At 43.6% G+C, this 22196-nt stretch overlaps 1 protein-coding gene across 1 annotated transcript in view; it reads left to right on the top strand.

The window, feature by feature from the left end:
- The window catches only part of LOC139279347 (grainyhead-like protein 3 homolog), an 89442-nt gene that overhangs the window by 26763 nt on the left and 40483 nt on the right, over window positions 1-22196 (top strand). The window contains exons 5-8 of the mRNA XM_070898467.1: window positions 1357-1421; window positions 2511-2667; window positions 8383-8494; window positions 10690-10784. Coding sequence (XP_070754568.1) covers window positions 1357-1421; window positions 2511-2667; window positions 8383-8494; window positions 10690-10784 — 429 coding nt within the window. The remainder of the gene's footprint in view (window positions 1-1356; window positions 1422-2510; window positions 2668-8382; window positions 8495-10689; window positions 10785-22196) is intronic.

The raw sequence follows: 22196 nt of genomic DNA, 5'->3' as shown, positions 1-22196 counted from the left end.
ATACACTTCCAACAAGGATCACTGGGTACGAATCAGGCGACAGAACCCTAGCCCAGAGTTTTGTGGCCTGAAACCAGGAGTAACATTTGGATTGTTGCCCTGAGATTAGTTACAACACAAACCATGGATTGAATCTGGGGCCTTCCTTGTCTAGATGGTTCAGTTACCCACTGCTTTAACCAGCTCAGTGGTGATGTTTATAACATATTTTGGGGCTGAAATTGCCCATTTCGATAAGGCCTCTGACTGCCGGAAAGCGGCAGCCACCGGGGCGGTGCGTAATGGCCGCCGACTCTCCGCGGAGGGGCCGCCATTTTAGACATGTGTCCGCGACCGCTCTGCCCATTTTCCCGCTGCAATGTGCACGCGCCGACTCCTTACCGTCTGGCGGGGATCCCCTCGCAAAATTGCCCCTTACCGGAAATTGCCCCGCAGGAGCGGCCCCGCCGCTGATTGGTGCCCCCGACAGCTTTTGCTGTCAGTGCACGTGTGTGAAATGGCCCTTAAAGGGGAGAGCACACTGCTGCGGCCACCATTGCTTTTTTTTTGCGTCGGCCGACTGTTAGGTTGGGCCTACCATTATGCCCCCCTCTTGGGTGCCAGGCCGCTGGCCCGGCCAAAACCCTCCCTGGTGGCCCCTTGGACCTAACTAAAATGAATGCAGAGCTTGCAGCGGCCCTCCACTTTATCTGAAGGGGAGAGACATTGTGACGTCAGTGTGATGATGTCATCAGCGCTAGGCTGATGACTGACAGCATCGGATACTCCGTCCCGCCCCCACTTCCACCCCGCTTGTGACGGTTACTCTGCTCTGTTCCCACTTCCGCCTCCATGGTGATCCACTTCCACCCCCGCTGGAAAAAAAAATTCCCACGAAGAGCTGAATTTCGCCGGTTAGGCCGCCGCATCCATTGCAGCGGCTAGAACACTTCAAAAATGGTAGGTGCACCCCATTTCCGGCAGAGGGCAATTTCTACCTCTTTATGTTTAAATGTAGAGCCAGCTCTGTAGCTACAATGCTACAAAATTGAATTCTCAATTAAGAGAGCTATAACTTAAATCATTATCATTACTTACATTAGCATCAAGGCTTTCTCAATGAGTGCGTTTACTGGTCTTGGTCAAAAAGTTAAGAGGAAATGGATAGGTACTGGGAAGAGATTCCTTTCTATCATGCTTAAAGGAACCTGCTGTGAACTTGACTAAAGAGCAGTATTGATTTACGCCTCCATGGCAATGGACATGGACAGACTTGGCCAAATGAAGGGAAAAACACAAACTGGACAATGGAATACTTGGGAAAATAATAAAATAAATGTAACTAATTGAAGAATCTTTTGCATTTTCTTTAAATAGGCCTTTCTTAACGATTTGATAAGACCATCTTGTGTTGAGGAAAATGTCACAAATAATAGACCACGGTAGGTATATTCCTCCTCAGTTCGCACCGTCATGTAGAGTCTTTTAAAGGAACACACTCTCTATTTCACATTTTATGGGAGCATATTACAGTTTGGCTATTGATGGGGGGGGGGAGGAGGGAAGGAGGGGTGGGAGAAGGTTACAAAACATATTTTCAAATCCTCTTTTACCTTAGTTACACAATAGGCTAGATGAAGCTGATTATGTGATACCAAATAATTGGTGGTCATTAAAAAAGTTACAGAATTTCCAAACATCTACCCCACCTGTATCATTTTGTGCAGCACAGAGTCCCTACAATCACACACACAGTCTGGAAATAAATTTGCTTTTCATTTATGTTGGCACGACATCAGTCTATTTGTTTTCAATCTCTATCAAAAATTGCATATATGTACTTCAGCATAGAATAAATTGAATTGTATGATAACACACACACACATACACGTATATACGTACATATATACACACGCACGCGCACACACCTATGGAAAGAATAAAATGTTTATTTAAGATGTTCTAATTAAATGGCTTTCCATGAATGTTAATCAGTAATATTGTGTAATCTTGTTGGTATTTATTTATAATTTAAAAGCAAAAATATCACAGTTTTGGGCATAGCTGGGACTTAAACTGGGATTGATAAGCTTTGAAACAGTTCCTTGCTGTATTCAGTAAAGTTATATTTCAGAGAAAATGGTAACAGTAATTAATAAAAGCTTTCCTTTGCAATGCACTGGGTTCCAACATCACAGTTATAAAATAAGCTAAATCTAAATATTGATGTTATAGCGATACTTTTGTGACTTCGAGCTTGCCTACTGGCTGTGTATATCAGAAATTCATAGAATTCTGAAAATCATCTTAGAAACTTACAGCACAGAAGGAGGCCATTCTGCCCTTCATGTCTGTGCTGGCACGTATATTTAAAATAGTCAGCAAACCACATCGGTGCATGCCCACATGTCTGATATAAGCTGCCAGCAGCCAAGGCTCCCTGAAAGGAGGGTAAAATTGGACAACTACCCCTTATCTGTTTAAGAACAGCGGCATCAGTATCTTCAAATTTGCTTGTTCTCATTTTTAAGGGTGGACTTTGAGTGCATGTTGGAGGCACCTAAATCTGTCAACCAAAAATCAGGAGAGGAATCGATGGGTTACCTCAACAAGGGACAGTTTTACCCCATCACACTGAGAGCTGTGGAAGGTGACAAATGTCTGCAGTCATCCTCAACCAAAGTTCGAGTAAGACATTTTGGATTCTGCACCTTGACTTCATTAACCTAGATATGTTTGCACTGCGAGCCAAGTTTTCTGTTCAGCTGATAGGTATTTGCACCTACTTTTGAGAAAGTACAAACTACAGAAAAACAATTCAAAGGTGTTATTGTATAGAAACGCTTTAAATTGTCAATAAATTGCAAAGTGCTGCAGTACAGCGGGACCTGGGGATGCTTGTGCATGAAACACAAAAGGATAATACAGCGAATGATCAGGAAGGCCAATGGATTCTTGGCCTTTATTGCAAAGGGGATGGAGTATAAAAGCAGGGAAGTCTTGCTACAGTTGTACAGAGTATTGGTGAGGCCACACCGGGAAAACTGTGTAGAGTTTTGGTTTCCATATTTACGAAAGGATATACTTGCATTGGAGGCTGTTCAGAGAAGGTTCACGAGGATGATTCCGGAGATGAGGGGGTTGACTTATGAGGAAAGGTTGAGTAGGTGGGGCCTCGACTCATTGGAATTCAGAAGAATGAGAGGTGATCTTATCGAAATGTATAAGATTATGAGGGGGCTTGACAAGGTGGATGCAGAGAGGATGTTTCCACTGATAGGAGAGACTAGAACTAGAGGGCATAATCTTAGAATAAGGAGCTGCCCATATAAAACTGAGTTGAGGAGAAATTTCTTCTCTCAACGGTTTGTAAATCTGTGGAATTCGCTGCCTCAGAGAGCTGTGGAAGCTGGGACATTGAATAAATTTAAGACAGAAATAGACAATAAGGGGATAACGGGTTATGGGGAGCGGGCAGGGAAGTGGACCTGAGTCCATGATCGGATCAGCCATGATCGTATTGAATGACGGAGCAGGCTAGAGGGGCCGTATAGCCTACTCCTGTTCCTATTTCTTATGTTCTTATGTTAAATCCGCCTGATCATTGTTAGCATGGACACCAAATGCTGCGATTAGACATCAGTGTACTCCGCAGCATTTTTCACACACTCAAAATAAAAAGAAGCTCCCACGAGTCATCATATAAACATACTTTCCTGAGCAGCAGGAATGTACAGATTAGATGTATAGCCAGCGTAGTTTTCATGGCCAAGCCTTTTCTATTTGCTGGCAAATGCACAATGTTATGTTGCAGAACATGGCCATTCACATTCTTGTGTTACTTGTGCACAACATCTGTACAACAGAAAGGACACAGGTATCCTGACCTCCTCAACAAAATGGATATCACCAATCACTCTTATGAAGGTGATGTCTTTTTAATAAAGTGAGATCTACCCTTATTTATGGAATTCATTTTGAAGTTCCTCTATTTTCTAAGGTCAGCAATAACATTCAGATAGTATCATTTTTAATTAATTCTGTTAGTAAAGTGGAAAAGATTTATAACCGAATTAAAAATTGCATATGAGTGTCAGTGCCCACAAGTCAACAGTTATATTTTATAGGCTCTACTTCCACTTGCCCTGTGGACAAGGGGAGGTCACCAGATTAAAGGGTTGGATTCTCGGGTCATTTGTGACTCGGTTTTGACCCTCCGCGGCGAAAAATGGGACGCTCAGTTGTTTTTCGCTTGGTCGCGATCCTTGGGTCAGATTTTGTGGCAAAGTTTAGAAGCACCACCAGGGAGAGCAGCGCCGGGTGTGCAACAGCTCACATTGCGACACCGCTGCGAGTTTCGGGTCTCACCCGAGGGCGACGGTGAGTTGGATGAACTGCAAAAAAGGTAAGTTAAAGTTTTTATTTTTTAATATTTTTGCAGCGATTTGTGAGGTGAGGGTGTGGGCAATGTTTTTTTGTTGGTTTTTTTTTCCCCTCCCAAGGCCTCTCGGAGCACTCCCGGCCCTGCACTAAAGTTGGCGAGGTTCCCATTTCTGTGCCGCGAAAATAGTTCAACGCCTCCCTTTGCACTGCGCCTCGGTGCAGACCCCAAATGATGAAAGTTAAGCAATTAATCGCTGATGTTAATTGGGCAGTAACTTTCCCGCCCCGCCTCCGTTTTTGCCCCGAAAACAGCAAAGCTGAAAACCCACCCCTTGATCTCAAATGTGAAAAGAAGCATCTCCAAAGGTAAAAGATATGGTGGGAACGTAGCCTTTAAGTCTGTTCAGGAAAGGACAGAAGTGTGTGAGGAAAGTCACTTGTATCTCATCCTTATGTAAGTAAACTCCAGAATCATGAAGTTGAGCAATGTGTCTCCATCTTTTAGGTGTTAGCTTTGAAAAATTTTTTTGAAGATCAGAAACATCTTCATATGGGTCAAGAAATCTAAAGCTTTTTCTATGGAGTTCTCATTGTTCAAACACTTCCAAAACAGGTTATCGTGCGCTGCTGTTTTGGACACTGCTGCATGGACATATTGCCATGGATAACAGTGTCTTAGGCTGTACTAAACTATTTCCACAAACTGGTAACTTCATAATTTAGGATTAAGAAAGATGGTTTATGGGTGGGACTCTATCAAAATGTTAACTTCAGAAAGCAAAAATGTGCAAATGATGGAAATTGGAAACAGAAACAGAAAATATTGTAAACAGTTAGCGGGTCAGTCAGTATCTGTGAAGCGAACAGATGCTGCTTCAGGTGTGACCCCTTCTGTGAAGAAGGTTCCACACCCAAAACATTAACTGGGCCTCTGACCCCACAGGCGTTGTGTGTGGATTCAATTCTGCGAAGCATGTTGTAAGGTCGCACATTGAAACCGTGAAGCTTAAACTTCTAAATCCGCTTTTATAATCCAAATGATGTGCTGTAGTTTAATATGTGAATTGTTCAGCACCAGCTATACACCCAATGTTATCAGAAGCCATTTCCATTAGTTTACCCCGAGAATGCGGCAGCACAACAACAATCCAAAGGCAACAGTGATATTCATGGGTGATTAATCCACTTCTTTCCAACATGGAATTCCCGCTCTTTCAATATTATAGGAAGGACGTGATTGCACTAGGGAGGGTGCAGAGGAGATTTACTAGGATACTGTCTGGAATGGAGAATCTTAGTTATGAGGATAGATTGGATAGGCTGGGTTTGTTCTCATTGGAACAGAGGAGGTTGAGAAGAGACCTCATTGAGGTGTACAAAATATTGAGGGGCCTGGATATAGTGGATCGTAAGGGCCTATTTCCATTGGTGGAGGGGTCTATTACAAGGGGACATAGTTTTAAGGTGGTTGGTGGAAGGTTTAGAGGGGATTTGATGGGGGCTTCTTTACACAGAGGATTGTGGGGATCTGGAACTCGCTGCCTGGAAGAGTGGTGGATGCAGAAACCCTCATCACTTTTAAGAGATGGTTGGATGGGCACTTAAAATGCCAGAAACTGCAGGATTACGGACCTAGAGCTGGTAATTGGGATTAGACCTTTTGTTGGCCAGCGCAGGTATAATGGTAAGTACTGCAGGGAATCAAATACGATCTGCTGGACTTTCCTATCCCTAAATTTTTTATCTGTTCTTTGCCTCTCCCAGGAGATCACATGGCTCCGGTTGGGGTGGAGTGTAGAATGTTTCAGTATAAGGGGCTTGCAGTTGTGTGAGGCAGACTGGTTGGGCTGGGTGCTCTTTGCCTTTCTGTCATTGTTCATAGGTTTATATGTAACCTTTAGGGCTGCTGACCAAGGGTCGTGCGGCTCTTTGTCAGCCGGCATGGACACGATGGGCCGAAATGGCCTCCTTCTGCACTGTAAATTTTGATGTTTTCTATGTTTTTGTGCTGTTTTCCAGAGGGTCCTGCTGGCCACGCAGCACAAAAAGACCAACAGAGCCAATGAGGAATTTCAGGTCCTCGGCCTTTCTGCCTAAACTGGTGTAGAGCCAGGCAGCAGTACAGTGAGCTGACTGCCAACAATCTTGTTGCTGCTTCTGCAGGAAGCCTGTATGATAAGGGTTGTGGAAAATCTGGACATTGGGTTAAATTTAAAAGGATGGGCACAATTAAAAATAGAGTGGCTACATATGGGGATAAACATTGATTTGGCTATTAAAGCTCATTTTGATTATTTGTCAGCCTTTGCCAAAGATGGGGATGGGGGAAGAGCAGGAGAAACAAAGTGAAATGGAACCTAATGTTGGGGCATGAAATGGATTCTGTGGGCAAGTGAGTGAATGGTACTGTTTGATAGCGAACAAAATGAGCATGCAGCTACACGAGGTGGGTGTGAGAAAGGTCACTCTGATTTGCTCTATAGAGGAGAGCAGTGCGCCGTCCCAGCAAGCACGTGGTACCCAGTGTCAAATGTTGTGGCATGCCGTCTAGGGCTGGTCATGCTGTTCCACATTTACTGCTCATTGCCAAGCCGTCACAACCATACAGCTCTTTCACTGCATACCCACACCTCAGTAGGACACATCTTCAGGGTGTGTTGTACAATTGAACGCCTCGTCACATTCACATCTTGAGGGCATAACACCTCAAATCAATGTTAAACAATCTAGTTGCACGATGGGCATCAGTAAGTGACTAAGTTGTCCATCACTGTGCAGGTGCTTTTCGACAATGAGGACGCAGCCCCAATCTGCGGAAAGGCCTCACTGGTGAAGGGTAGGTGGTAAAGGCACATGTCCTTGGACATGCTCGAGCAGCTGTTGGAGTGTTTGTGGGCTTGAAAACTTGAGTAATAACACATTAATGCAACTCGCCTCAGGTGCATCAGACCTCCCTCTGATTATTCATCTGCAACTCCTCAGCCTCAAGCTCCCTGAGCACAATGCTTTCCCAAAGGAAGGCCCATCATACCAGCAGAAGATGTTTGCATTGAGAGTAGAACTCCCTTCAATGGTAGGAAATGGAAAAGAAGAAATAAGTTAAAACAATACAAAAATGTAAAACAATAAGTCCAAATTGACCATAAAATACAACAAACTAAACAGAACAAAGGAAAAATAAAAGGACAAAAAGTAACATCTTCTATTGCAGCTGAACGCAGCTGTGAGAGAAATACCAGGAAGTCAGTTATTAAATTTGCACAATTAAAATGGGCCTTCAGTAATTACATGGCATTTCAGTAACAATCCACAAATAATGTGAGGGAGGGAAGCGCTGCCCTGCTTGCTGTGGTTTCCAAACCTTTGATGAGGCCTGTGCATGTGAGCAGCGCAACCTTCTTCAACACCCAGTGCAACCTGGTCAGAAACCAGCAGGCAGCCACTCCCAGGACACGTTTAGACCAGTCACTCTTCCCCATTTGAAAAAGGGTTTCTCTGTTGTGTAGATGTGCAGCAGAGACTGTGGTTCTCGTATTGGACTGTACAGCCACCTAAGAACTCATGTTAAGAGTGGAAGCAAGTCTTCCTCGATTCTAAAGGATTGCCTATGGTGATGAGATGTGTAACTGCAATATATTAATGTTAAGGCCCAAATTGTCTGCATTCCTTTCTTTCTAAGTGTGTACAACTGGTGTGTGATAATAAGGGCATTTAGCAGTTTGCAGTCTATTTACACATAATGAGCGAATACATATATCATCCTTGAAAATAGCCACCCCAACAGGCCAATTTAACATTTTATTCTTTAATAGTTTCTGTATTCCAGTCAGTGTTGACATTAAACAATGGTAACTTCTTAACCTGTCCTGTAATTGTTTGTTGAGGGAGTGCTCCAGGGAAGTGTATAAATATCATGAAGATAAGTTACATGGTTAAAAGGTGGACATTGCACATAGAAGCAGAGGCTTAAAAATCCAGCCTCAACAAATAAATGATCAATAACTGTTTTCTTCTATGTAGAGTATGATCATGGCCGTTTTTGACAATGCAAAGTCTCCAGAAGAACAACTGAAGTATTGGAAACACTGGCATTCTCGACAGCACACAGTCAAGCAACGAGTCATTGATTTCGGTAAGGACATCGATCCCCTCATTGCCGAACCTTACTTAGGCTTCACTTTTTATTTTTTAATTCCTTTTCCTTTCTATTCTTTCTCTCCTTTTTGTCTCTCAAAATCCTGCAGTAATTGCTGAAAATGCTCAGATACTCAATTGTACTCAAACTATTATCGATCTTTAGAGCATATAAAATGTAATATCAGCTGTCATTAATATTCACTGAAGTGTTCCGTATTAATTTCACTTGTCATCCATTAAAAGCCTTCACAGAGAGGATTCTATTATGTTAATTCTAGATTGCATCAATTGATGAAGTGAAATGCATGGGGAAACTATTTAAATACTTAATCATATAAAGCAGTAGTGACTTCTAGATTTAGAGGAAAGTGTAAAATCTAATTGGTGATTATGTCCTTGAAGAACGTTTCACACAAGTAATTGAATGCGGTCTCAGCAAAATCCATGCCAGGAGTGTTACAGATGCCAGTGCAGTTAAGCAAATGTGCTCCACCATGACTGCTCAATTTCACAAAGTCGGTTGATTCGAGTAATCAGCAGAAATTCCCAACACAGCTTTAACCTCACGTCAACAACGAGCTAAATTGGGCTGCAGAAAATCTGCATCACAGGCAGATTTGTAAGGATGTGGCTGGGCGCCGGAGGGACGGAGTGCATCATCATCCCCGGCAACCAAATTTTAATTTGAACCACGTGTCTAAAGTTTAATTTGTTTAAGTTTGTTGGTTTTAGTGGCCCACTCCCCTTTTAGCCAGGGGGCACTTGTATAATTTGTGTTTTTGGTGCCCTCAAAAAAAAACAATGGGGCATTTGATTGCAAGTTTTTGGAGTGTGAGCCCCACCTTTAACCAGGGGACACTTGTTTACAGATACAACAAAAACAGTTGTAAGGATGTAGCCACTTAAAAGTAAGTGGCTGCATATGGGGGTATATTATTTTGGCCTTTATAAAGGTTCCAAAAGGAATAGAAGGATATGTGGATGGGGTTAGATGAAGAAGGGTGGGAGGATGCAGTGGCTCGTGTGGAGCATAAACAGCGGCATGGACCGATTGGGCTGAATGACCTGTTTCTGTGCTGTAAATACTATGTACTATTATACAATGGTGAAATCAAAGATTACTGGCTGTGGTGTGTAATATGGTTCACTTGTTTTGCCGACCTGTATGAGATGGTCCCTGCAACCATTGACTATAGGGTAGGGGTAGAGAGAGAGGGAGCGGGAGAGGGAGGAATTATTTTCCACTGTGGCCATAGATGTTTTCATTTGTGAGATTGCCAATCAAGGGGTCAATGATTAAACAGGATATCTGCCAAAATCCCCACACAAGTGGCTCAAACAAAGAAATCTGTCGCAGATCTCAATCACCTGCGGGATTATCTAAAGGAAAAGGTGATGTTTCTGGCCTGATCGGTACAGATACCAGAGGGCAGCTTTCCTGAAGGTCCTGCAATCTTCAACAAATAAAAAAAAGATTTTTACATAGAACTATTGAAGGTTACAGCACCGAAGAAATCCATTCAGATCATCACATCTGTGGAAGATCTTTGCTGAAATAATTCAAAATTAGCCCCACTGCCTAGCTTTAGAAGCACCCAGCATACATATAACTTTTATATTATTGAACTGGAAACCACATTTTAAAATATATCATTATGGGCAGTTGGAGCTGGAGTCACCTACACAATTGGCCGGTCAGTAAGGCCTCACCGTCTGATCTGCATTTACCCGCCCCGCCTCCCCGCAGGGAGTGCCGCTGGCTGCCCCTCCCCTGTCTGCCACGGGTAAAGGACAGTGGGAGAGAGGTCCCAGGACCCAATGGATTATCTTTCCACCCGTGCATGTTACCACCACTTCATGGGTCAGGTGGCAGTAGGCGCCTACTGGACTGTAGGCCCTCTGGTCTTCAGAGCACTACTGCCCCTTTACCTGCCTACTCCCTCTTCTGGGGCCCTGCTGGGATTTAGCAGCCGGGCAATGGCGAGCTCATTTCTGGTGATGGGAATCCTGCCAGAAACCCACCGTGCATCAGAATACTGGATCAGGGTGGCGATGGTGTCACAGTAGTGGGGGAAGTCCTGCCCCACCATCACTGGGAGGAGAATCACGGCATTGGTCTCAAAGGCTCACTTTGTTCTCAGCACGTCACATTATATATTGCAGCTTATTTATATTCATTTGCTTTTACAGCAGATTACAAGGAAAGCAACAGCACCATCAGCTGCGTTGAAGAAGTGGCATTTAATGCTCTGTCCTTCATCTGGGATACCAGCAATGAAGCAAAGGTAAAACTGGGAGATGTATGGGATATCAGAGGGGAGCCATATGTCAAATTCACCTTCACTGAAATTCACAAATTGACTGGAAAAATAATCATTTGATTAAACAGAAATGATGAAACTGTATTATCCAATACGCCATTGCTTTCTGCTAGATAACCACCTAAATCTGTCTGTCTATCTATATATGGCAGTCTGTTTGTTTATGGATCTATTTAATCTATTAATATTTTTTAAATGGTAAGCATACATGTACTTCCTGTCCATCACACTTCAGGTGTCACACTTCCTGTCCTCCACCTCTGGTGTCACACTTCCTGTCCTCCACCTCTGGTGTCACATTTCCTGTCCTCCATCTTTGGTGTCACACTTCCTGTCCTCCACCTCTGGTGTCACACTTCCTGTCCTCCACCTCTGGTGTCACACTTCCTGTCCTTCACCTCTGGTGTCACACTTCCTGCCCTTCACCTCTGGTGTCACACTTCCTGTCCTCCACCTCTGGTGATACACTTCCTGTCCTCCACCTTTGGTGTCACACTTCCTGTCCTCCACCTCTGGTGTCACACTTCCTGTCCTCCACCTTTGGTATCACACTTCATATGAAAATTCCATTTCATACCTGTCCCTGTTGGCTCAAAATTTGCATTCATAAAACTGACAACAAAGCAGAACTTCAATAATATGAGGTGAACAAAGTCTTCCAATAGAAAAGAAAGCAGAAACTGAATCAATCAAATCAGTTATTAAAAATACTTTTAGCTACAACAATTCAGAAGTCCATACCAGAAACAGAATCAACCAAATTGTTCAAAATGGCTTTTCAAAAATGTTTTGTCAACCATTTTTTTCCTCACAAATTTAACTATCCAGGCCTCCAAATCCGATTTCTAACATAATGAAAATATACTTCATAATCACGTGATTAAACTTTTTGTGTTGTTGGGTCTCTTCCTCAATGTTTTTACAAAAAGGCTTCTGCCGTTCTCAAAAGCCTGGACTTGATTGAAATATTTTTCTGAGAGCTGTTACTGTCTGATGAAAGGAGTTACTGACTACACCCCTGCCTGCAGGATGCCACAATCTGAGTGTGTGAAGATTTGCACGAGTTTCTCAGTGAACATCTTGAAATGTGCCTTATGTTGGAACATGATTTTTGAGTTATGATATAAACATGTTGTTTACAGCATGTTACATATGTGACATATGAAACTTTAAACAATTCCAAATTGCAACTTTAATGTGTCTTTTAAAAGATTATATATGCTTTATGTAGTGTGCTGATACTAAAACTTTAAAACAATTTTCTATCTAACTTGTGGTAGGACTGTACCAATCTTCAAGATTGGAGGGAGATTCTGAATAAAAGTCCTGAAGTTAAAAATATTTTACCAAAGGATTATTCTTAAATATTCTAAGTTAAGGTTTAAAAAGAAAGAAATAATTTGCCTGAGGACGTCCCAAAGTATGAATGAAGTACTTATGAAATGTAGTCACAACTGTAATGAGACATGTGGTAACCAATACGCACAAAATAAGTTCCCACAAACAATAATGAGACAAATGATCAGTCGGAAAATGCTGGAATCCATTATTAAGGAAGTGGTAACAGGGTACTTAGAAAATCATAATTTGATTAGGCGCAGTCAACATGGTTTTATGAAAGGTAAGTTGTGTTTGTCAGATTTATTAGAGTTTGTGAGCATACGGAACTAGTAGGGTAGATAAAGGAGAATCAGTGGACGTAGTATATTTGGATTTCCAAAAGACCTTCGATAAGGTACCACCTAAAAAGTTGTTAAAAAGGGTATATGGGGTTGGGGGTAAGTTATTGGCATGGATAAAGGATTGGTTAACAGACCAAAAACAGAGAGTAGAGATAAATGGGTCATTTTCAGATTGGCAGGCTGTATGTAGTGGAGTGCCAAAGGATTAGTGCTTGGGCCTCACCTATTTACAATCTATATTAATGACTTAGATGAAGGGAGTGAGTGCAATATATCCAAGTTTGTTGACGATACAAATGTAGGTGAAAAAGTAAGATGTGAGGAGGACACAAAGAGCCTGCAAAGGGATATAAATGTTAAGTGAGTGGGCAATAAGGCAGCAGATGGAGTACAATGTGGGGAAATGTGAGGTGAGGTTATTCACTTTGGTAGGAAGAATAGAAAAGCAGAATATTTTTTAAATGGTGAGAAACTATAAAATGTTGGTGTTCAGAGCGATTTGGGGGTCCTTGTACAAGAACCACAGAAAGTTGGCATGCAGGCACAGCAAGCAATTAGGGAGGCAAATGGCATGTTGGCCTTTATTGCTAGAGGGTTGGGTACAAGAGTAAGGAAGTCTTGCTACAATTGTACAGGGCTTTGGTGAGACCACACTTGGAGTACTGTGCACAGTTTAGACCTCCTTATTTAAGAAAGTATATACTTACCTTAGACGCGGTGCAACAAAGGTTCACTAAATTGATCCCTGGGATGAGAGGGTTGTCCTATGAGGAGAGATTGAGTAGATTGGGCCTACACACTCTGGAGTTTAGAAGAATGAGAGGTGATCTCATTGAAACGTATAAGATTCTTAAGAGGATTGACAGGGTAGATGCAGGTTATTAGAGATTGTTTCCCCTGGCTGGAGAGTCTAGAACTAGGATCAAACTTTCCGGATAAGTGGCCGGCCTTTTAAGACTGAGATGAGGAGGAATTTCTTCACCCCAAGGGTTGTGAATCTTTGGAATTTTCTGCCCCAAAGTGCTGTGGATGCTCAGTCATTGAGTATATTCAAGGCTGAGATAGATAGATTTTTGGACTCCAGAGGAGTTAAGAGATATGGGGATAGGGCAGGAAAGTGGAGTTGAGGTTGAATATCAACTATGATCTTATTGAATGGTGGAGCAGGCTCGAGGGGCCGTATGGCCTACTCCTGCTCTTAATTCTTATGTTCTTATGTTCATAATCTGTTCTAATAATGTTGGCCAGGACACTGGGGGAACTCCCCTGCTCTTCTTTGAAAGTACCAGGGGATCTTTTATGCCCACCTGATAGGGCAAATGGAGCATCAGTTTAATGTCTCATCTGAAAGACGACACTTCTTGCTGTATAGAATTCCCTTAGTACTGCAAAGGAATGACAGCTGAGATTATGTATTCAAGTATCTGTGTCGGGGCTTGAACCCACAAACATCTGCCTCAGAGGTAAGAGTGTGATCACTTAGCCAATGTGGCTGAATTCACGGCACCTTTGGGCGTGTATGGGGTGTGAACGAGCCTTTAGGGGCCGCGCAAGTTCGGGGTTTTTGGCAAGCGCTGCGTATGCGCCGAAACACGGAACTTGCAATCTGTCAAGAATCTTCTTGAGATCAAATGAATCTGGAGGAGAGTTGGGACATTTGCTCAACATTTGCCGAATGGCCTACTCCTGCACCTATTTTCTATGTTTGCACAGCGAATACTCGTGAAATTCTTCATTCTGATAAAGGCAGGCATAAGGCTTGTCTTTATCAGCGTAAGACTTTTAAAGGACAGAAAAATAAATTTTTCAATAATTTAAACATTTAAGAACTTGTGAAACAAGGTAAGTTTATTTTCAGACCCTTTAAAATATGTAAATTTATTTTTCAAAAAATTAAATGGTGTTTTAAATAATTTATTAAATTCCATTTTGCTTAATTTCAAATATGTAATGTGTTTTTAAAATTTATTTCATGTGTTTGCGTATCTTTGAGGGTATTCCCATTCATATTTACGGCAGCTCCGTACATACGGAACTCACCATAAGTATGAATTGGGATCCCCTTAATTTGATTGGTTTGGCCAGCCCATGTGATCCTAGGGTCGCTTGCGAAGCACCTGCGCCCCGGAATACGTGGGTCTCTATGCAGGCCTTCGTGTAGAAGCCCAGAAGTGCAAGTCAATGAACCTCCTGGACCACCGGGTAAGTTCATAGATTTTCTTTAGGTTGGAGGTATCCGCCCGCAGGAAGTCTCCGACCGCAATTTCTGCACCAATATTTAGGATGTGGGCATTGCTGGCAAGCTCGGCATTTATTGCCTATTCCTTGTTGCCCAGATATAACTGAATGTCTTGCTAGTCCACTTCAGAGGGCAGTTAAGATGCAAATGTTACCTGTCACTAATTAGCCTGATCCTGGATGTTGCTGAGGTTCTGCTGTAGGCTGGAAGAGTTGTGAATAGAGCTGAACACTGTAAAATTATTAGCAAACAGACCCATTATTGATTTATGATGACAAGCTGTCACTGAAAGAAACCGCTGAGATTAGTTGGGCCTACAATGCCGTCCTACGGAACTCCAGCAGCGATATTCTGGGGCTGCACTGTTTGATTAACCTCAGGCAACCACGAGTGTCTTCATGTGTGTCAGATGTGACTCCAGCCACTGGAGAGTTTTCGTACTGACTCCATTAATTTCATTTTTGTAAAGGCTCCTTGGTACCATATTCAGTCAAATGCTGGATTAATGTCAAGGGCAGTTACACTAACCTCTCATCTGCTATTCAGCTCTTGCATCTATCCCCTGGGAGGACAGACGCACCAACATTAGTATCCTCGACCAGGCCAAAATCCCCAGCATTGAAGCATTGACCACATTTGATCAGCTCTGTTGGGCAGGCCACATTGTCCGTATGCCAGACATGAGACTCCCAAAGCAAGCGCTCTACTTGGAACTCTTTCATGGCAAACGAGCCAAAGGTGCGCAGAGGAAACATTACAAGGACACCCTCAAAGCCTCCCTGATAAAGTGCAACATCCCCACTGACACCTGGGAGACCCTGGCCAAAGACTGCTCTAAGTGGAGGAAGTGCATCCGGAAGGGTGCTGAGCACCTTGAGTCTCATCGCCGAGAGCATGCAGAAATCAAGCGCAGGCAGCGGAAAGAGCATGCGGCAAATCTGTCCCACCCTCCCTTATCCTCAATGACTATCTGTCCCACCTGTGACAGAGCCTGTGGCTCTCGTATTGAACAGTTCAGCCACCTAAGGACTCATTTTAAGAGTGGAAGCAAGTCTTCCTCAATTCCGAGGGACTGCCTATGATGATGATGATGAATCTATGCCTAGATTAAGGCAATGATGAGGTAAGGAGACAGGTGGTTCTGGCAGAATTTCAGCTAGTTATAGGTGAGCAGGTTACTCATGAGTTGGAAGAAGTACTGTTGATTACTTCTTCCATTATTTTGTAATTGAGAAGTGATTGATAGGGCAGTAATTGATTGGGTGAGATTTGTTCAGCTTTTTGTGCATAGGACATAACTGAGCAATTTTCCACATTATCCGGTAGCTGCTCTGAAAGAGCTTGGCCAGAAGAGTGGCTTGTTCTGATCCTCTGATCTTTCAATAGATTCAGGAGGAGCACTTGGGGACCCATAGCCTTTCCTGTGTTTAGTGCACTCAGCCGTTCCTTAATGTCACATGCAGTGAATCGAATTGACTGGACATTGGCATTTGTGGGAACAGGCTACCTGACACTTTTGGATGAAGTTGTTTATAAATACTTCAGCCTTGTCTCTTGAACTCACCTGTTGATCTCCATCATGGTTTTGGATGGCAACGTTCGTGGAGGCTCCTCTTCTTGTTAGCTGCTTGATTCTCCACCACTATTGAAGACTTAGTAGGGCTACAGAGCTTTGCTCTGATGCGTTAGTTGTGGGCCATAGAAACATAGGTGCAGGATTAGGCCAGTCGGCCCTTCGAGCCTGCACCACCATTCAATAAGATCATGGCTGATCATTCCCTCAGTACCCCTTTCCTGCTTTCTCTCCATACCCCTTGATTCCCTTACCGTTTAGCTCTATCTATAACCTGCTGCTTTCAATGTGTTGCAAGCAGGCAGTCTTGTGCTGTACATTCAATAGGTTGGTGCCTTATTCTAAGGTATCCATGGTGTTGTTCCTGGTGCACCCATCCACATTCTCTAGTAAAACAGGGTTGGTCTCCCACCTTGATGGAGAGGCTGGAGTCAGAGATATGTGAAGTTACAGATTGTGATGGTATACAATTCGGCTGCTGGTGTGGCCCACACCTCATGGATGACCTGGTTATTGAGCTGCTAGAATTGTCCTTAATCTGTCTCAATCATCATGGTATTAGTGCCACACCATGATGGAGGATGGTCTAACGATGAAAACAAGATTTCTTTTTGACAGGGACTATGTTGTGTCACTCCTACCAATGCTGTTGTGGACAGAAGTGTCTGCAGCTGATAGGTTGGCGAGAACTATTTTGCATTCCACTGGAAGTGAAGTTTTACGAGGTGACCTCTCCCTCCTGCCTTCTTAAAATATTCTTTGCTTCTGATAGGTAAGATAGTTTTGGATCTTTCCTCTTCTACACCCAGTCCAACACTACAAAAATACGATTCTTCTACTCATGTCCTAACTTACCCAAGTGTCCTAACTCGCACCAAATCCTGCTCATCCAGCACCCCTGTGTTCGCTGACCTATATTGGCTCCCAGTTAAGCAACACCTGGATTTCAAAATTCTCATCCTTGTTTACAAATCCATCCATGGCCTCGCCCCTCCCTATCTCTGTAATCTCCTTCAGCCTCACAAACGCCCGAGATGTCTGCGCTCCTCAAATTCTGTCCTATTGAGTATCCCTGATTATAACTGCTCAACCATCAGTGGCCATGCATTCAGCTGCCTGGGCCCTAAGCTCTGGAACTCCCTCCTTAAACTTCTCCGCCTCTCTATCTCTCCTTCCACCTTTAAGACGCTCCTTAAAACCTACCTCTTTAACTAAGCTTTTGGTCATCAACTGTAATTTCTTATGTGGCTCGGTGTCCAATTTATTTGTTTTATCTTATAACACTCCTGTGAAGCGCCTTGGGATGTTTTACTATGTTAAAGGAGCTATATAAAGTTGTTGTTGTTATTGTTGAATGTTCAGATTGGAAGTGCTACTGGATCATATATTGATGGACAGTTGCAATACTTGTAATCAATTATTAACTTGCTGACTTCAGCTTGGTAAAGTCACCTTTCCCCTTTAGCTGGAGATGGTTTATGCATTTGCTTTAAGGTTTGGGTCGAGTGAAAGATTACAATCTGCATGGATTACACTGAAGGATAAACTAGTTTTTTTTTAATGTACTATACTCAATTGGCCCAAGTACAAAATATAAGAGTAAAGCCAACAGCAATTGTGCGTTGTGACAGCGGCCTTCTTTCTGACAATCCTACCTCTTGGCAGCAGTACAATACATTTGCCTGTTTTGAATACTGAGCAATCTTGAGTTCATGTTTGTAGCCACATAATAATTTCTCTGGAGGCAAATACTGAGAACCACACCCATTCTATTGTAAGAATGTGGAGGTGGTAGCCAGTGGGTCTATTGTCTCATATCCCTTCAAGAGAAAAAGGGTTACATGCCTTTCTGTCAGTTTTCAATATTTACTTAACTCTCAACACTAGGGAACTCACAGGAGTGATATTTATAATCAAAAAGAAACAATATGTTCACCAGCTAATTTAACTAGGAGGAGCTGTGTTTAATTTTAAGAGTGAGATGCATTTAAATGGGTTCATTTTTTAAAGCAAAATGAGCATTTCTCACTCATACAAATTTGTGTCCTACCTTAGATCGTCTCTCGGGTACAATGATTCTGGTCACTTCCATTAATGGATTGAGCATCATTTAGGTATGCGCCCATACCGCCCAATAACTAAGTCTATGATAGCATAAACCAAGGATATAACAATAGGACCTCCTTGTGTTCTGAACTAGAAGTCATGTTTTTATACATGCACCTCTTGACCAAAAAAAAACTTGCTAAGACAAGGTCAGATTTAAATTGTTATGCTGCTTTATTTAATCGACCGCAAGTGACATACAGAGAACATGTTAAGATTTGTCATCACATAATAATACAAAATGATGACTACACTACACATCCCCACATCAGTGGGTCACCTTGCTTGACTTAAATTATTTCTAATTACCCTCCTGCATTCTAATCTTCTGATGAAGTCCTGTCCCAGTAGCCATCTGCTTAAAAACCTAACTCTCGGGCCGCAATTTTCCCTACTGGGTTGGGAGCGAGGCCGGCAACTTTGGGTGCGAACTGTAACCCCGCTCCCATCTTCATCCGGCTCTGTCCAAGTACTGGACCTGGCTCCAGTACCCAAAGAAGTCTCATCACCTTAGACAAGTGGTCAAAGTCAGTGAATGCATCTTCAAAAGCCATCTGCTACCAACTGCACCACTCAGTGCACAACCCCCTCCCCACCAAACCCCACCAACACTCACCTACCAACAATTCCGACCAAACACGAGGCATACCTCACATTCCTAGCTTCACCTGAGTGAGGAAGAAGAACATTGTCACTCGATTTCACACTCCCAGTCACCAGCTCCTCGTGGTCATCCTGCAAGGCCAAATGCAGTGTCGCCCACTGAAAGTCAGCAACCTTCCACCAGCCATGCTGCAGCCACTGGGGCAGCAGCACTACATGACATCACTAGGATGGACAAAGTCACACGCAAGTCAGTCACTAAGGGAATATACAAGGGTGATTAGTTGATTTTTTTGATGTAATATTGGATGCGTATATGGATAAAGTTGGATTGGAAAGTTTGTTGGACGAATGTTGAAAGGGGAATTGGGATTGTGTTCACTGGTACCGCAGGTGGATAATTTGATGCCGGATATCCCGGCCAGAAAGGGACTGTCTGGGTTGCCTCCTTCCTTCCACTACCTCCTTTACTCCTTCTTTCTATCCTGCTTCCTCTTCCCTCTGCGACCATCGTCCCCTTCGCTGCCTCTGCTTCGTCTCCATTTGATGTTGGAGCCCAAGGGGTACTGCAACTAGAGCTCTCAGGACTGTAAACAAATGGTCTTCTCAGAGGCACTTCCTTTAACATCCAGATCCTTGCTGGATCTGGATCTGAAGAACACCCTGCACACTTTAACAACTTTTTAAATATATTGCACCAAGCCACGACCGCAATAAAATATTTGAAAAAACTCCAGAAGCTGAAATGGAAACTTACCTGAAAGATGTGTGTGTCCCTTTAAGAAGCGCTGTCAGCGACTCTGACCAACGTTCCTCCGTGCATGGTTGGGAGAGGGCAGTATGGAGTGCGGAGAACCCAAAATTACAGTCGTGCATCAATTCAGGTGTTGCACGCCGATTGATGTCACAATCTGCATTGGAGAGGTCGGCAGTGTAATGTATGCACCTGGCTAGTGTGCTCACAATTTGTACAGCTGTTGGGTGCTCTTGCACACTCTCCACGTTGTCATCCTCGTCTGCCGTCCGAACACGCCATGGCGCACCATCTTGTCGTCCGGAGGAGGAGGGGGTCCCCAATGGGGTGCTCTCCACCCGGGAGTCCTTCCCTTATTTATTGGGGACTTGGCCTGGAGGGTGGTGCACGGAGTAGTCCTGTGCAATAAGTTTTTAAGTCGGTTCACGGGCTCCCAGGCCGCCTGCAATTTCTGCGGTCTGGAAGAGTTCGTGTTCCATGTCTTTGTTGAATGTGCGACGTTGCAGTTCCTCTTCCAATGTTTGAAGGGGCTGCTCCTCAAATTCTGGTTGCACTTCAGTCCCACACTCCTGACCTGTGCGGAGGGGAGCGGGCAGGTCGGAAGGCCTCCCTTGTAGGGCTGCTCCTGGGCATGGCCAAGGGGGCCATCAGCCGGTCCAGGCAGCGGGCGGTCGAGGGGGTCGTTCAGCCCGATTGCCTGCCTCTCTTTCGCGGTTACATCCGAGCCAGGTTGTCCCTGAAGATGGAGCACACGGTGTCCACCGGTACGCTCGCGGTCTTCCGCGAGAAGTGGGCGACGGAGGGACTGGAGTGCATCATCACCCCTGGCAACCAAATTTTAATTGATCATTAATGTTTAAAGCTTAATTTGTCTATGCTTGTCGGTTTTAGTGTCCCCCCACCCCCTTTTAGCCAGGGGGCACGTATAATTTGTGTTTTTAGTGCCTTCAAAAAAAAACAAGGGGGCACTTATTTAAAGTGTCTGGAGTGTGCCTGCCTTTAACTAGGGGGCACTTAATTAATGTTGTCCACAAAATAGTTGTACAGCTATTGGGAGTCGCTTAGTCAGTGGCTTAGAGACTCAATAAAACGTCAGCCAGTTGGGTTCAGGGGATCCACGATGAGGCAGGTGGTTGTGAGCCTGGTGGCTGAACCGGTAATGTGTAGTGTGATTGTTAAACCTTTGCTAAGAAACCAACTAGTTCTAAAGAGCAATGTGTTGCTATGAATGCTTAAGCAAAGAACCCATGAAGCAAATACATTACAGGCTGCACTGTAATGGCAGCGCAGTCGACCTCTTTAAAATGGCACCCGCCATGTCGTATGCTGGCAGTGAGGCGGCCGCCATTTTATCAAGAGAACTGGCCTTAATGGCCGGCGCTACAACATCAAATTTCGCAATCAAAGTTTCTCTACGAAATACTGGACGAAGGATCTGTTTGAACCGATGACTATTAGCAAGGAGATCTTGGAAGGCCTCGTCTTGGGAATAGTTAGGAACAGGCCGCTCAGAAAAATGCTGATAATCCACCACACTAGCTGCTTTGGCAAGCACAGACTGGAGTAAATGTTATTTCCACCAACATAAGCAGGCCTGCAGTAAATGCCATATGGTAAATTTTGCAAGGCCCTGCCTGTGGTGTGGATCTTCCCTGGTGGTGGGTGTGTGGTGTACGAGTGGGCATGGCTCCTCGCATGCCTGATTAATGCACTACGTGTGCAATGTGCTGAATGAGACTGCATTACAGGCATGTACAAGCCTCTTTCACTGTGAATATTTATTAGCATTAGGTTCCACTTTGAATTTCACAACTCTGGGCAAGGCTTCACCCACATCACCTACCTCAACATCACCTGACCTGCTGAAGTAGACTTTACAAAGGGAGATTAATGATTCAGTTGCTGCTGAGTTGATCTCAGTTTGGAATGCACTACTTGAAAAGGTGGTGGAAGAAGATTCCATAATAACTTACACAAGGGAATTGGATATATACTTGAAAAGGAAAGAATTGAAGGGTTATGGGGAAAGAGCAGGGGAGTGGGACTAATTGGACAGCTCTTTCAAAGAGCCTGCACAAGCACAATGGGCCGAATGGCCTCCTTCTGCTGTAAGGTTCGATGATTTTTGTATTTTTTTTCCTGCCAATACCGTCCTTCATTATGTTTGGTTGCTGCTGCCATGTAAATAGCACTGAGGCTAAAAGTGTTGAATTATGAGGACAGGTTGCATCGACTCGGCTTGTATTCGCTTGAATATAGAAGATGAAGAGGTGAAGTAATTAAAGTGTTAAAGATGATTAAAGGGGTTGATAGGATAGATAGAGAGAAAGTATTTTCTCTGGTGGGGGAATCCAGAACAAGGGGGCATAAGCTTAAAATTAGAACCAGGCCATTCGGAGGTGGAAGCACTTCTCCAGAC

This window comes from Pristiophorus japonicus, chromosome 14 (assembly GCF_044704955.1).
Source record: "Pristiophorus japonicus isolate sPriJap1 chromosome 14, sPriJap1.hap1, whole genome shotgun sequence".
Lineage (NCBI taxonomy): Eukaryota > Metazoa > Chordata > Chondrichthyes > Pristiophoridae > Pristiophorus > Pristiophorus japonicus.
Note: the sequence above shows the minus strand (reverse complement) of the source record. Positions and strands in the feature narration are given on the sequence as shown.